The sequence below is a fragment of the Suricata suricatta genome, chromosome 1 (genome assembly GCF_006229205.1).
Source record: "Suricata suricatta isolate VVHF042 chromosome 1, meerkat_22Aug2017_6uvM2_HiC, whole genome shotgun sequence".
In the NCBI taxonomy this organism is placed as follows: Eukaryota; Metazoa; Chordata; class Mammalia; order Carnivora; family Herpestidae; genus Suricata; species Suricata suricatta.
The window spans coordinates 137376996-137394346 of NC_043700.1; the positions used below are offsets into that span (position 1 = coordinate 137376996).

General features: G+C 40.2%; 1 protein-coding gene and 1 long non-coding RNA gene across 2 annotated transcripts in view; one reads left to right on the plus strand and one right to left on the minus strand.

Annotated features, from left to right (window-relative positions):
• LOC115296523 overlaps positions 1-12160 on the plus strand; it is a 13435-nt gene extending 1275 nt beyond the window's left edge. The window contains exons 2-5 of the long non-coding RNA XR_003910913.1: positions 5977-6001; positions 6462-6573; positions 11392-11464; positions 11628-12160. This is a non-coding gene — a long non-coding RNA (uncharacterized LOC115296523). The remainder of the gene's footprint in view (positions 1-5976; positions 6002-6461; positions 6574-11391; positions 11465-11627) is intronic.
• Positions 12161-15718: 3558 nt separating this feature from the next.
• The window catches only part of LOC115301783 (growth-regulated alpha protein-like), a 1760-nt gene continuing 127 nt past the window's right edge, over positions 15719-17351 (minus strand). Inside the window, exons 2-4 of the mRNA XM_029951763.1 lie at positions 17244-17347; positions 17050-17133; positions 15719-16094 (exon numbers count right to left, since the gene is read on the minus strand). Of these exons, the coding sequence (XP_029807623.1) occupies positions 16079-16094; positions 17050-17133; positions 17244-17347 (204 nt within the window). The 3' untranslated portion in view covers positions 15719-16078. The remainder of the gene's footprint in view (positions 16095-17049; positions 17134-17243; positions 17348-17351) is intronic.

Below are 17351 nucleotides of genomic sequence, written 5' to 3' on the forward strand. Positions count from 1 at the left end.
CTTCTTCTTTGCCAATTCTGATGCCTTTTATATCCTTTTGTTGTCTGATTGCTGATGCCAGAACTTCCAGCACTATGTTGAACAACAGTGGTGAGAGTGGACACCCCTCTCATGTTCCTGATCTCAGGGGGAAAGCTCTCAGTTTTTCCCCATTGAGGATAATATTGGCTGTGGGCTTTTCATAAACTGCTTTTATAATGTTTAGGTAAGTTCCTTCTATTCCGACTTTCTCAAGGGTTTTGATTAAGAAAGGGTGCTGTATTTTGTCAAATGCTTTTTCTGCATCTATTGACAGGATCATATGGTTTTTATCCTTTCTTTTGTTAATGTGATGGATCACATTGATGGATTTGTGAATATTGAATCAGCCCCATAACCCAGGAACAAATCCGACTTGATCATGATGGATAATTCTTTTTATGTGCTGTTGATTTCGATTTGCTAGTATCTTGTTGAGTATTTTTGCATCTGTATTCATTAAGGATATTGGTCTGTAGTTCTCTTTTTTGGCTGGGTCTCTGTCTGGTTTGGTTATCAAGGTGATGCTGGCTTTGTAGAATCAGTTTGGAAGTTTTCCTTCTATTTCTATTTTTTGGAATACTTTGAGAAGAATGGGTATGAGCTCTGCTTTAAATGTCTGGTAGAATTCCACTGGGAAGCCATCTGGCCCTGGACTCTTATTTGTTGTGGGATTTTTGATAACAGATTTGATTTCTTCACTGGTTATAGGTCGAGTCATGCTTAAAACACCTTTTTAAACCTATTAAGTTATACTGCATCTTTTGAATGTTTCCTATTCAAGGATGTAAGGGATTTGCAAGTAATCTAGAATTATCTGGGTGTCTTTGCTACTGACGATGTATCTTTATTTATTGTGGATGTTCTTCAATTTCAAGCTTAAATCTACACACCTCAGTTCACACCTTATTCATGTTCTTATGTCAGATATTTGGAGATTTTTTGGACAGGGTATATGGCAGTTTCTACAATGGGACTTTGAAGGGGTGCCTGGGTGGCTCAGTGAGTTGAGTGTCCAACTTTGGGTCAGGTCATGATCTCCTGGTTTGTTAGTTTGAGCCCTGCATCAGGCTCTGTGATGACAGCTTAGAACCTGAAATCACCTTTGGATTTTGTCTCCCTCTCTTTCAGCCCCTCCCCCACTCACACTGTCTCTCTCTCAAAAATAAACAAACATTTAAGTAATAATAATAATGATAATAATAATAATAATAATAATAATAATAATAATTGAACGGGACCTTGAAGACTGCACAGGTTCTTAATGCATAATGTCCAAAACCTTGATCGTATTCTCAGGCTAGCATATTTTTATAAACATTTCAGCTTTGAAAATTCCATTATGAGGCTTTTATTGTCCCCCCTAATGATTTCTACTTAATGATCTTTTTCCAGCTATAGCAAGAAGCTTCACTATAAACTGGACATTCTCAACGAGTTTAGGAGAAATAAAAAGTAAATGGACATTAATATCTGAATGTACTAACATTCAAACATTGGCTTTCACATGCATCAGCTATGTAAGATAAATAAATCAAAACTCTGAGTGAAGATAAAGATATCAGTGATTCCTAACCCTTAAGTTTAATATTTTAATGTAAGGTAGAAGGCACGATATTGGATTAACAATTCAACATTAGTAACAAAATAATTAAGAAGAAATCACAAAAGACCAGTTATTTGCCAATATCATATAATAAAAATGCATTACTAAGCTGCTCCTATGGAACTGTGTTATGTATTCTATAGCAAACATCTGTTCCTAAAGATCTTCTTTTTTAATGTTTTTTTTTTTTTTTGAGAAAGAGAGGCATGAGCGAGGGGCAGAGAAAGAGGGAGAGAGAGAGAAGGCCAAGCAGGCTCAGTGCTGCCAGCACAGAGCCAGACATGGGGCTTCAACTCACAAACCATGAGATCATGACCTGAGCAGAAACCAAGAGTCAGTTGCTTAACAGACTAGCCACCTAGGCACCCTTGTTCCTGAACATCTTCAATGTTGAAAAGAAGACCAAATTCTTCTCTACTGTCAAGGTTTTTCAGCTGGACTAAGAGTTAAATTTACATGAGACGGATTAACAAGAGGAAAAAACCCAAAGTTTTATTATGTGCACAGAGAGGTCCCGTAATGAAATTGAGACCTAAAGAAATAGCCAACACAGGCAGTGTTTATACTTTTTAGACAAAGAGACAATAAATATGTGAGGAATTGACAGGACAAAGAAAACTTAACTTCGGGAGTTTTAATTAGGAAGAAATTCTAAACAGATTTTGGACTGGGTTAGTAAATTAGTAAAAATTAACAAAGTTGTTTATACAGCTTTCTCACCCCTGAATTTCCCATCTCTGGTGATAAAGATATCTCTTCTCTTCACTTCCTGATACAGTGAGGGTACCTTTCACATGAGAGATTTATTACTTGTTTTCAGGGTGGACAGAAAGTCCCATATCTCTTTTCACTTCCTGGTACAAAAAGGGTACCTTTCACATAGGAGATTTATTCTCTGCTTCCAAGGAGGACAGAGAGTCTGAGTATCCTGTTATAGGCTGTCTTCTAAAGAACTTGTGTTTAAAATAGTCAATATGCCAAAGGGGCAGACACTGCCCTCTTACAGTGTCATCAAGAAAACCTATGTAAACATAAAATGAACTGTTTCATTCTGAAAATTTATTAGTATGATCATTAAATATGAGACTTCAGATGAATAGTATAGTTTCACCTGCAACCCAATATTAAAATAAATATTCTAGATTGACTTGCGGTCATAGTACTACTATCATTCTTAATCAGAGAAGAACAAACTATTGCAGTCAGTATTCTAAGGTAATTAGATTTTATTCTGCCTCTACATAAACTTCCTTGACACTTGGCCATCTGCAGGTATGTCCTGCTTTAATTTGAGATATTTCATAGTTTTTTGTTTCACTTACAACCAAAAAAATAAATTTCCTTAGATATGGTTTCCCTTTTGTGAAACTTGACTTCAGACCTCGGTGAATTCAACACTGTAATGTTTCTCTATGCACTGCAATTTGAAAATTAATTCTTATTTTCTCTTTCTCTGTTAAAGAATGAAAGAAGCTTATCCAAGGGGTAGTTATCATTTCAAGCCAAAACGGAAGTATAATTTGTTTTTCCAGTTTATATGGATGGGGAGGGGAAGTGTAGAATGTAATAAATTTGTTAACAGAGAAAGAAACTTTTGTGCTTTACTATTTTTAGGAATGAGATTATGCAAATTTGAAGGATCTGTTAAAAAAAAAAAATCCACAGGCCCAATATGGCACCGCTTAGATTAAGGCCCCAAGTCAGTAACCAAGACTTACTATCTTATCTCATTGCAGTTTCAGCTGGATTTCCTCAGGAATAACCTTTAACCAGGCAACAAGGAATCTCTTGGTCAACACTGGGAAATTTACGATAGACCCTTTCCACTTTTCCTAGGAGGACAGCTTTGTCTAAACAATGCATTCCTTGCTAATAAATTTTTCTTCCTTCCTTCCTTCCTTCCTTCCTTCCTTCCTTCCTTCCTTCCTTCCTTCCTTCCTTCCTTCCTTCTTCCTTTCTTTCCTTCTTTCTCCACCTCTTCCTTCCCTGTTGGGAAATAGGACATCGGACCTTAGTTCTCAGCACTGTCCTTGTGTATGAAACATCCTTATCGGACTTCTGCTCCCAGAATGCTGGGAACAGGGACTTGATGAAGTCCCAGGAGGACATGCAGGACAGAGCCTTCCTGGTCATCAGCCAAGTGCATCAAGAAGCTGCAACACCACAGACATACCCACGCACAGTTACAAGCTTTTCCTGTTTTGCCTGCTCTGTATCTGTATCTATTGTTTTGGTTAAACATTTGCTGCTGATTAAACGTTTACCGTGCTCCCCATGCTTGTAAGGAGGGTATAAAGTAAGAGGCAGTCCCTAGTAAAGTTTGCCATTAGCCTTCAGCTATTGGCCCATCTCCATCTCTTTCGGGGACCTCCAGGTGCCCAGTCTCTCTGGGACCGTCCACACTCCCGTTGAGGAGCGTCCCTTGTTCAGGTTCCCATTTGCAGGGTTTGGGAATGTCCCTCTTCCCCTTGGCCATCAGCCTTTGGGAAGGTCCTTGAGTCTCGCTCGTCGTCTGTCCAGGACCCAAGAACCTACCACACTTCTCCTTTCCCTCTTTTTCTTCTTTTTCTCCTCCATCTTCTCCTCTTCCTCTTTTTCTTTTTTTCCTTCTCCGCCTTCTCTTTCTTTTTCTTCTTCATTATGCCCTCTCTCTGCCATTTTTTTTGTTGTTGTTTAGCTCAGTGGAGCTCCCCACTTGCTAGATGGAATGCTTCCCGATTCATGAATCATCTAAAGAAGCCAATTAGAGCTTCAAATGTACTTGGTTGAATTTTGTGGGTTTTTTTTTTTAGCGTATCCAATGCCATTTTCAGCTAATGATGATTTAGAGAATATTGTCATGAGAAAGTCTGTGCATCTTTTTAAGAACCATGTTGCACAAAGCAAGAAATTAATTTGCTTTATTGTACCTTTGCTTTTTATGTTTATTTGTCCAATCATACTTCAGGTCTTATTAGAATCTGCCATCACTTGATAAATTAATAATCCTTGTCCTCTTAAGAGAGTATGTTAAGCTTCAAAGTTCTCAAAACTGAATTACTAACAATGGCTTATGATCTCAAATTCTATTCATTGTTTTGGTAAATGGCCTTGGTTATGTCATATTTAACACCTTTTTTCCTGCATCAACAAATCAAACCCTTTAACTAAATAATACAGTTATTGATACCATGCCACTTTATGCATGACCTTAATAATCACAATATCTCATTTGTCTTCACAAGGGGAGGTATCATTGAATTATGTCTATACACATGAATAAAAGCTCAGCATACAGAGGAAAAGCTGATAAACATTGTAGACCGACTCATGCTCCAAGAGGCAGAGCTTGGTGACAGGAATTATTTATTTATTAGAGAATAGTCTCAACATACAATAAGATGGAATGTGTCTGTAACATTGAACTGATTGCTGGATTCTTGAAATTTATGCCAAATAAAAAGCCACCTCAATGAATCAGAAACACTTTTCAGACATAATCTTGAGTCTCAATTCTCTGTGTCAAAGTAGTGGTGACTATATTGTAGTTTGTTAGCATTTGTAGCCACCATGATGATAAGAAAATACATACCCAAATATAAGATTTAAAAAAGTGTGAAGAATCAAAATAAAGGAGTAGTTTCTAAAGTGGAATTACATTTTATGATTTAATGAATTAAAAGTAGTTATTATGGACTTTGCCAATGTCATGGTGGTTGTTTGCAGAGATCTTTACTTTTTGAAAAATTTTTAATGTTTATTTTTGAGATAGAGATACAGAGAGAGAGAGACAGAGACAGAGACAGAGAGAAAGAGAACACAAATAAAGGAGGGGCAAAGAGAGGAGGAGACAAAGAATCCAAAGCAGGCTCTGGGCTCTGAACTGTCAGCACAATCCTTGATGTGAGGTTCAAACCTGTAAACTGTGGAATCATGACCTGAGCCGAAGTTGAACACCTAACCAACGGAGCCACCCAGGCGCCCCAAGGATCTAAACTTTCAAATATGGGTCTCTAATTTGAGAACTTTGACTCAATCAATGCCAGATTGATTATGATGGTATATTTCATTTGCAGTGAATTCCCAACTCTTAATTTTCTAAGATGATCAAATTCTCAGGTTTTTCTAACACCTTATTAGATTACCATGGTCTTCCAGCTGCTGTGAGGGCTATAGAAGTTTCTAAGTCACATCAAATACTCCATTTTGAACTGTGTCATATATTTCACTTCTCAAAAATAATTATTGATTCTGACATAGGAAGCATACACTGTACTAATAGTAACAACCATCTGTTGAGTATTGTCTTATGCCCATACTGCCTACACAACTTCAGTGTTTTGAATGCTGCAAAGATTGCTTTTATTTTACAGGTAGAGAAGTCGAAATTCAGATGAGGTAAGTAATTAGGCACGAAGATGAGATTATTTTTTTCTTTCAAGTGTGTTTGGCCACAGGGCCCATAACTTTCCTTCCGCCCACACTCCTGTGGCTCATGGTAAGGGATCTGAGGGGAATCTGCAGAAGTGGTTCCACCATGGCTCACAGACAAGGCTAGAGTCAGAGTCAACCCACAGGCCTCCTTGATGGTCATGTGAGATGGACTAACATTCAAAAACCTTGGTTCTCCGCTTCATTTTGTATTTAGATAGCTCTGTGGGAGATAGTGAGTTAGGTGGTCAGTGCCCTTATATGTTTTGTGGCCCAAAGAACAGACTTTTCTGACCTCTTTCTGACCTGGCTGCAAGTCCAGGTTCCATTGATCTGTTCATGACTGCCCAGGCCAGCCTCACTTTCTTTTCAGAGGACTCCTAAAAGTAAAAGATATAATCTCTGTCACCTGTTTCTATCACTGAAGGCAGAAGATAAAACATTTCCACAGAGATAGCACACACAGAGGTAGGAAGATGAAGTCCAGGAGGTAGGCTGGTGAACTTTTGCCTCAGGCACTGCGTCATGGAAAACTTAAGGTAAATTGGACTCTCTCATCTTCTAATTTTTTCATTCCAGCAGAGAAAACATTGCCCTGTATTGGTATTGCAGGACCTCCACCACTCATATCCCTCACTGCCTGTTGGTTTCTGGAAGTGTCTAGAGATATCTCATAAGAACTCTCAAATAAGTAATCCTATTCACACAGAGTGGCTTCTTTGCCCAGGAAACCTTGGCAACTGCTGCCATCACTGTTTCCTGATGGCTTCTCAAAGCCAGTGGCCATACTGTGTGTCAGTGTTCTAGGACTGGTCTGAAGAAAGAGTATCTTTCCGGCCCTCACCAACCTGTGACATCCTCTCAAACACTCTGTCCTCCACGTCCTATCTTAATGTTCCCAATGGAAGGCTGCCTTGTACTCCAAAGTCTCAACTTCATGGGGAGTTAGTGTGATACCCTTTCTACCATTTCTGTTTGCTCTAGGAATGCATTCATAGCTATGAAAGTGCCAATGGAAAAAAGAGGCAAAACTGAAAAAGAAACCAAGGCCTTTATCTGAAGTCGCAGAATTGCAGTTCTGGGAGCAGATTCCAGTGTAACCAGAAAAGTGTTGCACCTGAGTAGAGACAGCAAAGAGCTTTTAAGAGAGAGGAAGAAGGGTGGGGTGAGGGCAGTTACATGACTTGAATCAAGAGAGGAGAAGGAAAAAAAGAGTTATGACTGCTTCTAACATAATAAGCCATCTTTGTTTACACTTTGACTGACTAAATATATCCGTGTGGTCTAAGGAGACCATATAGCAAGATTCTTGTAGAGAGGGTCATGACACCAAGACTTTTCTTTCCAGAAAGCAACTTTATTCCAGCCGGTATCGCTCAGGTGGGTTCCTACCCAAAGAACTGAGCCCCGAGCACCACGTGGTATGTAGGTTTTTAATATATTTTTTTATTTCTTTGTCTCCCATTTATAGTAACACACAAACATGCAGTCCGATTAAGTGGGCTTATGTTACAAGGTCATGAGAGATGTTGTCACATACGTGAATAGCAAGGCTGCCTTGAGATGTTCTTCTTTTGTTCTTTCCTTCGGGGGAGGACCTGCCACATCTCCCCTTTGATGGTCAGACCCACCTATTTAGGGTCAAAGAGGATCACCTTGGTTTAGAGGTTTATATTTTTATAACATCATTACATAAGTGGACATCTCTTTTTTTAAATTATGGCCTCAATGAGACCAGAAGCAGATCATACAACCAGGGGAGCTAAACAGGGTAAGATTCAGCACCCCCTAAAATTAGGAGGATAATTCCCATGAGGTTTTTGAGTCCCCCAAGAGTTGAAAACCATCCTCCACATAACTCTCTGGGGTTCCAACTGTTCCAGGTCTGAACTGGGACATGATCAACCTTTTTTATTTGATCTGTGATCTTCTCTAGGACTTTTTCATCATCTATCTGTAGGCAGCAGTTGTTCAGGTTAAATTTTTCATAAACACCTCTCTCAGAAGCAAGCATGTAATGTAAGGCCAAGCAATTTTGACAGATGGCATTTTACATTTTGGTTTGTTGCTTCGCTAGCTAGTTAAGAGCTCTGGCAGTGCCACTGGTTATAATTTTTACAACTACTTATAGTCTAATTATGTGGTTTAGCATGCAAATGAGAGTGTAATAGCCCCAATACCCATCCTCTGCCCAAGTGGCAGGGCCGTAATATTGGATTATATGCTCGGGAGGCCATTTATTATCTTTTTAATTGTTAATTTATAAGGCATGCTGCTTTCCTTGAGTCTCCCTGTCCCCATACACTTGAACTCTCAGATGTTTTTCTCTGGTAAGTGGGAGCAGGAAGAAGGATGGACGAATAGTCTCCAGCACATGTGGCCCTGACCAGACTGAGGGGAGTACAATAGAGTCTGTCCTTCCACATATCTAGTACAGTCCACCTGGGACCTACCATTTGGTGGCTGTGTTGACATTGTCTCAGGCCTCTCCTGTTAGACCTTTCCCTTCTGAAGTGAGTCACCGAGAGCAAAACCCATGGACACATGATGATGTGGATGATAAGTGGATTTTCTTTTAGTTTGACCAAACAGCCCCTCCCAAGTGTTGGCAAGTCACCAGGAGACAGCCCAGCCAAGCAAAAACTCAGGGTTTTTAAGAGCTTTGACAAGACAAAATAAGTCATCATTCAGTTAACCAATCATAGTTTACAGTATTCGATAGTGGTCAATCATATTTCGACACACAAACATAAGATTTGGCAGAGATCTATCAATTTTAGAGTTCTTTCTCTCAGGAAAAACTTGAAGTGATCAATCATAGGTCTGAAGGGGAGGCAAAGCAGGTGCACAGAAGTGAGAACTTTGCGGTTAAAGGGTGGGGTCTAGCAACAGTATCTTAGGATCTAGCAACAGTATCTTAGAAAACAACTTAACCTTTAAGTTATAATTTATGGGTTATATTTTAGGACTCTCAGAGCTCAATTTCCCAACCTGTGATTGTTCAAGCAGAAAAGGGTTGGAGAGTGAAACAATGGTTGGCATTTTATCATTAGGGTCAGCTTGACCCGAGGAGGGTCTTACACTCTGAGATGAGAGAAGTTAGACAAGGGGTGGGGATCTGGCTCAAGATGATCTGGAATCCCCCCATCATTGGGTTTTCTGGGCAGTTGAGTTATAAAATCTTTGGTCTATGCATGTTAACTTTTTAACAGAGACAATGGTGAACTTTTCCCACACTAAGCAAGACCATTTTCTCCAATAATTGAGCTTTTGGGAAGCCACATCCTGATAGTAGAACTGGGGTATTTTGTTTTACTATAGGGTTTGTGGGGATCTAATTTTTTAGTGTCTTATGGCCATTGTTTTCCCATGTTGATACAATGCCCACATTAATATGTTTCAGCCACGTGGGTATCCATTTTTGGCATACAATGGGCTAAGCTTAGTAAAATGGCTTCTATGTATCTTATTAAAAGGCCTTTATGTATATTATCCATCCCTCATATGGCAGAACTTCCATTCCTCTGCTAAACAAGAACAACACAAATGTGGAGGATTTGGAGGCTGGCATCAAGGATATGGCCATCATCCAGCCTTTGGATGAAAGGAGGAGGAATTTTAATCTTAATTCTGTGTACTTTTAAAATCCATGTATTTTAACCTTAGTCCATCCTGACCACATATAAAATTTCTTTTTAAAGATTATGCTTCATAAACCTTCTTCAGCTTTTCTTTTGCATTCAGATTTTGTCCCAAACTATTTTTCTCCAAATAACCAGTCTCATTTAGGACAAAATCACTTTATTTTACCTTTAACAAAAATATATTTCCATTCCTTATATCTTTTTTACATACCTCCTACTTTTCTACATACAGAGTTGCTTTCCTTATTTCCAACAGTCTTAAACACACTTAGCAGAATTTTAACTGCTAGAAATCTTAGTTCCAGTGAAAACTTAGTAACCAATTGTGAACTCTATGTTATAGCAGAATTATTTTTAGATGGAAAACTTATGAATCCATTAAGCACAAAGCATGTTTCTTAACAGCTTCAAATATCCTTAGTGTTTTTTTTTTTTTTGCAACAAGTCAAAACACAAACCTACATCTGGTAATTAGTGCTTTTGCTTCTATCTCATTAGATAGCCAATGAATTCAACCTCAATTTATCATGCAAGCAAAACTTTAACATTTTAGGTTACCAAGGACTTTGAAAGCTATCTTAACAAACCCATGAAAACTATGAGACAGACAAAATTAATTATCACTTTAAGTCATCCTTTTGTTAACAAATTGGAATAGTGATAACATGAGCTTATTTGACCTTCAGCAAATCTAAGTAGAAAATAAGTTTGTTTCTGTTTTTTTAAATGTTGATAAACATTGTCTATCTCAAGCCAACAAACTTAAATTAGCTTAAACACTGAATACGTTTTACTTGAGTCCACATAAGACAATTTGTTCCCCATGGTTATTTTTACCTGGAACATTGGTGGGGAAATCTGACTTCCGTGGTCTTTGCTTCTCGACATCTATGGTGGGAGGAGGATCTGATGGTGACTGAGGCATTGAGAAGTCAGTAATGTTGGCGGCACACCAAATGGTGCAGAAGCAGGAGGGTGGAAGGGAGGGCAGAAGAGACAGGTGCCAGAAGAAGGCAGAGAAAGAGACTTCCTAGTTTTAAATCTTGTCAGCTCAGACAGAGGAGCAGACTTTAGGTTTCTTTTATTTTGTTTTCCACCAGTGGAATTAGGCAATCCCAAGAAAACAGAACTTTCCTGAAACAGAAGGAGTTTCGGCAGCTGCTTGGGAATATTCCTTAAAGTCCCGGTTCTGACTTTATAGAATAACCAGACAGTTGGCTTTAATTATCACACTCACTGACCCAGAAAATGAACGAGAGACACGTCCCCACACATGTCACATGGCGACTCCAACCTGCCGCCCAGCGCCCAATGCTTAGAGTTGTCGCTTTGTTCTTTTTCCCTTGTGGAATTATTAGTGCAACTCTAGGAGGTGATTAGGGTTCCCTTCTGTCTCTTAGGGGCAGGTCTACCAAAATGAACCAGCATTATTACCAGTCTGATGGGTGCTCCCTGAGCTGGTTCCTGGGCCTCACTGGTTCCATTAACTAACACAGGGCCTTGCCCTGGCACGACGGGAGGGCTAGTCTGCTGCAGATCAAGTGGTCAGCTGGTGCCAGGTGAGCTGCCTCTCTTGGCGCCCCTGAGGTTGCATCCCCGGTGGGTAAGGAGGTGGAAACCCACCGTTTCCAAATCCCGGGAGAGAAGTCCCGAGTAAAGTAGCAGGATTCTGTCTGACAGAGAGAGTTGTGACACCCAAACTTTCCTTTCCAGGAAGCAACTTTATTCCAGCCAGCATCACTCTGTTGGGTTCATACCCAGAGAACTGAGCCCCGAACACCACATGGTATGGGTTTTTATGTATTTTTTACTTCTTTGTCTCCCATATATAACACACAAACATGCAGTCTGATTAAAGTGGCCTTGTGTTACAAGGTCATGAAAGATGTTGTCACATATGCTAATAGCAAGGTTGTCTTGAGATGCTCTTTTTTTCCTCCTTTCCTTAGAGAGGGGACCCTACCACAGCCACTTTCGGAATGCACTAAATACTCTGCTGGCAGATGTCCAAGCTGGCAATTTTATGGTCTGGCCACCAACTGCCCTGTCAGTTTTACGAGCAACTGCTTGCAAAATAATCATCCCGACTGGCCCAGTTTAAAAGTTAATTTTGTCCAGCTCAGCAGTTCATTAGAACAGAAAAGGAAGCTTCAAAATGGAGTTGCTCATGTCCAGAAATTGTATACAATCTTTACAAGAGCAAGCCAGAGGACCACTGGTTAATGCAGACCCAGAACTTTAGCAGTAATTCCATTTATTGACATTGGCCAATGTTGATGCCATTTGGTTCCTCCCAGTCTCCAGCTTCCCTTCTATAATATGTGCATTTTGTTAGCTTCATAAAAAGTGCTTTGAACACTGAAATTCAAGTCTCCTATGGAAGGCTGAGTAATCATTCCCCAAGGATATCCATATCTTAATCTCCAGGACCTGTGAATACCTTTACCTTATATTGTAAAATAAACTTTGCTGATAAGATTAAGGATCTTGCAAGGAAGATTATTCTGGATTTTCCTGGGTGGACCTGATATAATCACAAGGATTCTTATAAAAGGGATGCAGAAGTCAGACTCAGTCAGAAGGGGATGTGACAGAGCACAGAGACAGGAAGAAAGGGGTCGAAGGTGCTATGCTAATCGCTTGGAAGATGGAAGATGATGGCCATCAACTGCGGAGTGTTGATGGGCTCTGGAAGGTGGAAAGATTAAGGCAAGGGATTCTCTCCTGGAGTTTTGAGAAGGACTCTGCACTGAGGCCACCTTTACTTTAGCCCAGTGGAATGAATTTCTGTCTACTGACCTCCAGAACTGTAAGAGAGCAAGTTTGTGATGTTATAAGCTACTAAATTTGTGACAATTTGTTATGACAGCAACAGAAAACCAATGGACTGGCTCCACTCTCAGTCAGACTGCTCCCTCTTTTTTCCAGAAATTCAAGAGCCACTGTCTTCTTGATGAGGTTGGAGGTGTTGGGATTTGGAGCCAATGGCAGAGAAAGAATTCTTGAGATGTCTGGTGCAAAAGATGGATTAATTATAATATGGGACAGGATAGAGGGCAGACAGAGCTACACTGGGATTGTGAGGGGTGATGGATTTTATATTCAGGAGTCTTCTTTAACATATGAAAGTCCTTTTTGGAAACTTCCCCTCCCCCAAATTTTCATATGCTGAAGACTGTCAGGATCCCTGAGGCCTGGCTATTGTCAAGCTAAGATTGTTTTTCCCTCTAGAAAAGCATTAACATTTAAACTGTTGGGAGTTCTTGGAAGAAATCATACTCTGCCTGCCTCAAGTATCTGTCAATGGGCTGTGGATTGTAAGGAAATTTAATTTTACTACATTTCTTTCTGCCTTTGTTTCCCACATCAATCTTTTAGGCACTGCTTAGCTCCTTACTCAAATTATGAATGCCCAATTCTAGTAACAACTACAAAAAGATTCTATTATCATACCCCTTTTATGAAAGGAGTAACAAAGTTCCGATTAATCAAGAAATTTCACCTCCAGTCACATAGAAGGCATTAGAACTGGAAAACTACAGCCAGAACAGTCTAATTCTTCATAACGCATGTTCTTTTTTTTTTAAGGTTTTATTTGTAAGTCATCTCTACACCCAACATGGGCCTTAACTCACAACCCTGAGATCAGGAGTTGCACACTCCACTGACTGAGCCAGCCAGGCACCCCTTCATAGCCCGTGGTCTTAATCAACATATGAACTAACTGCACCTCCTTTATCCTTTCCATTCACCAAGTTAACAAGGCCAATGTTGAGTTTTTAATATTAATATTTAAAACTTTTTTATCCACAGAGAGGTTCTGGATCAGACAGGTTTCTTATTAATTGCCTCCAGTGAGTAAATGTCACTTCCTGCTGGCCTCAGGCCTTGCTCCTGGAGTGATGTGATGAAAGCCAGGCCAGTCGTCCTAGACACCCATAGGCCCGAGAAGTGAGTGGTGGGAGGGAGGGGACATACAATTGTCCCTGTTTATAAAGGGGAAGGAAGACTTTGTCCCATTGCCCTCCTGAAAGGGTCTCCTTGGAAACACATGGGCCTAGATCCCAAGTATAACCCTTTGCTATATAAGTAAATCTTTCCAAGAGCCAGATTTCCTCTATTTCTCCACTATTAAGAGCTATGGGTATCTCTAAAGTTTGTGGCTTTATTTCTTTTGACATGTAAATACCTAGGGAGATAGTATTCCAGTCTCCCCAGAGCCCACAGGCTTAACCTGACACCTAGTCCTGGACGTGACCTTTGAGCCATCTTTCAGAAGATTAGAAAAACTGTATTATCTGTTAGGATCAGAGCCGTTAACTAGACAAATGACAGATTTAATACTCATGGTATGTGACGAGGCTCGGACTTTTACAAGAACACTGAGAAATCCAAAGAAGTTTTATTTCCCACAGCCTGAAATATATTGCCTTTGACTCAGGATTAAGGAAGGAGTCCGTGCTGACATTTATAGAGCTTCCAGAGTGGTTTGCATCTGTTTACCTCTTACAAGTTAAAAATTGCTGTTCCATCCTACCGCGTTCATTCTGAGCAAGGACGACTGCAGTAACAAAGAGACTATTCTACTAAATTTTCAGGGGAGGACACAGAGGCTCAGAGCCCGTTTCCTGTCTGCAGTTACCTAGCTGCTTAAGACATGTATGGACCTGTGCCCACCCATCTCCTCCTGCTGAAGGCTATAAACGTGCCCAGGAACAGGTCCTGAGTCAGTTGGGCACAAACCTTCCCGGGCCTTCCCCTCAAGGACACAAAGTCTCCTCCCTTTCAGATTTAGAATACATTATTTTTCGGGAGGCTCCTATCTGTCCCTAAGGTGAGATGACACCCTTTGTTCCTATTGTGGAAGCTGGACGTATTATTCCTGTTGTCTTGGGGCCATTTAAATTCAAATTTACAGGTTGAGAAACCTTTCAACCATTACCAGACGCCTGAAGCCATTGGAGCAGCATTATGTTGGGCGATTGTTTCTCTGCATGAAGATTGTCAAATAAAGATCTTCCATTTAGAACTTTAGACGGATGAAATACTCAGCCAGCTCCCTTTTTCGATTTTTCCGCCATTACACAAATTGATGGGAGTCCTGAGGAAGAGTGCGATATATAATTTAGCTCCTAGCTTCATAAAGAGGGAAAATAATGCAGAATTGAAAAACCATTTAACAAGATAATTTAAATGTAAATGCTTTTGAAAATATGGGTAAACATTTAAAATGTGTAAATATGTGAAAATATGTGTAAACATTTTTTTAAAGATTGCAGGAAAGCTTGTTTTATTTTTAACATTTGAAAGTTACTTCTTTGGCATGATGAGTCCACATCTATATTCTTGGTGAGGAGAATCAAAAACAGGCACAACTCAGTGTTCCTTGGGCATTTACTTGTTTGATGTGTAAACATTTTTAAGAGCTAGAACTGAGGAACAATTGGTTATACCGAAACAAAATGAATATTTTATGTAAAGCTGATTCTCAAGGTGTGGGAGGAGGCTGCAAGGACTTTGAAAAAACATCAAATATCCCTTCAGGAACAGGAGTGGAAATAAGGAGCGCCCACTAGTGGCATTCTCTATGTGGGTGTGACCTACTCTCTTCTAAATGTCCTAGGCTAGGGTGTTCATGAGGAACCACAGATCAAGAAGAAAACAAACAAAAGCAAGAAACTTTTGTAAAAAGCTTTATTTTCATGTTATTTGTACAAGGACATCAATAAATATTTAAACTTCTCTATTCCAAGACACAGAGAAACAGTGCATACTTAACACTAAACAAGGCATTATGCCTTACAAAGAAGACATAAAATGTCCAAGGGATATTTAAACATTGCAGACATTTTACATGTTCAACACCGGAAGCGTTGACCACATACCGTGAAACTCTCTCAATAAATAACAATTGGCATTCTTCTCAACAGTACAAAAATAAATGTGCACATACATTCCTCGACCTTAACAGGTATGACCTGTGTGCTTGGACCCCATTATTTATCTCCAGCCTTTATCATAGCGAGTGACAGGGCATGGGTTTCCCTCTCCCTCCCCCCAAGAGCGAATAGTTTGAGTGAAGAACAAGATTCATCATCTACAAATTAAATAGTACGGAACCAACTTTGATTTACCATAAAAGTGACCTTTCAGAATCATAGTACAGCACATTACCAAATTCCTATCTTTAAATATTAGCTAGAACATTATTATGCTAGCTTTGAAAAATAAATAAATAAATAAATACATATGTTAAAAATAGAAGAATACTCATATGAAATAGTCAAATAGATTAATCACAGTCCAGATGGTCTCAGGAGGCTTTTGTTTCTTTTCTCTCTCTCCCATTCCGCGGAGGCTGCCACAGGTAAGCCATGAACTTCAGCCTTCTCTCTCTAGCTCAGTTGGTGCTGCCTCTGTGATGAAAAAACGGTTGCCGTTAACAGGGCTCTATAAACTGACTGCAGAGCCCTGGGTCATGTGGTTACCCCTGGACACCACTGCGCTGTGCGGCAGAAAAATGCCAGGCTCCTGGATGCTGTATAAGTCTAATTACATGAAACAGAAGTTGGTGTTTTGATTTTTTACTTTGCTTTTCTGTTTGGAGTGTCCTTGTAACTACTGTATTGTAAATGATGGAAAATAACTGCATATTTAAAAAAATATGAAACTTTATAAAGTAAAAAAAACCCTCTATTAAGTTAAATAAAGGGCCTTAATTGTCAAAATAAAATAAAATAAAATACATTTATATACAAAAAAAATTAGGAATGAGGTGCTGTCTGTGATCACAATTGTATTAATTGCTTCCAAAAGCTAGAATATAATGTCACAGTGGACTAAAAAACTGCATTCGGGAGATCATTTAAGCCTCCTAGCACACATCTTGAAGTAGCTATTTTTTATTTCTCCTATATTATTGAGACTTAAAGAGATCAAGTCCTTGCCCTGCGGATACAGTAATAATCAAAGGTGGAGCATAGGTGACTCGGTGGGGCACGATTCCCTGTAAAATTTTCACTCTTCAGGACAAAGCTTCAGAGGCCCAGGCAGCCCAAAGCCAAGGGCCCCACTTTTCAGGGCTGAAGCCCACAGGGGATGGAGGTAAAGACGGTGTTACTTAATGGGTGGGAGGCATTTTAACGTCATTGGCCAGATCTAAGTTATCTTTTAGGATGGGAGAGAGAGGTCTCTGGAAATAGCCTTCTGGCATAGGAGAAGCTTAATGACCTCAGTAGCAAATTTAATTGTTAATTAATGATTTTGCTTTAAAGCTAACCCTAGGTTTCCTTGGCAAAAATTTCCGGGGGCATGGGCCATATCTGTGACTAGGGACTCCAGTCGCACGTGTGAATGGAAAGCATAACTCACTTGCTCAGCATCTTATGGATGATTTTCTTGACCATGGGGGCTTCGGGGTTGAGACAGGCTTCCTGCCCATTCTTGAGAGTGGCTCTGCAGAGAGAAGGCAGGGGCCCGTTGGCAGGAGGCCGCGCCTGGCGGCGGGTGGGGGCACGGGAGCGGCGGGGGCGACAAGGGCGGCTGCGGCGCGGGGCGTCACTTACATGACTTCGGTCTGGGCGCAGTGGGGTCCCGACGGCGTCACCTTGACACTCTGGATGTTCTTGAGGTGAATGCCCTGCAGGGTCTGCAGGCACTGGCAGCGCAGCTCG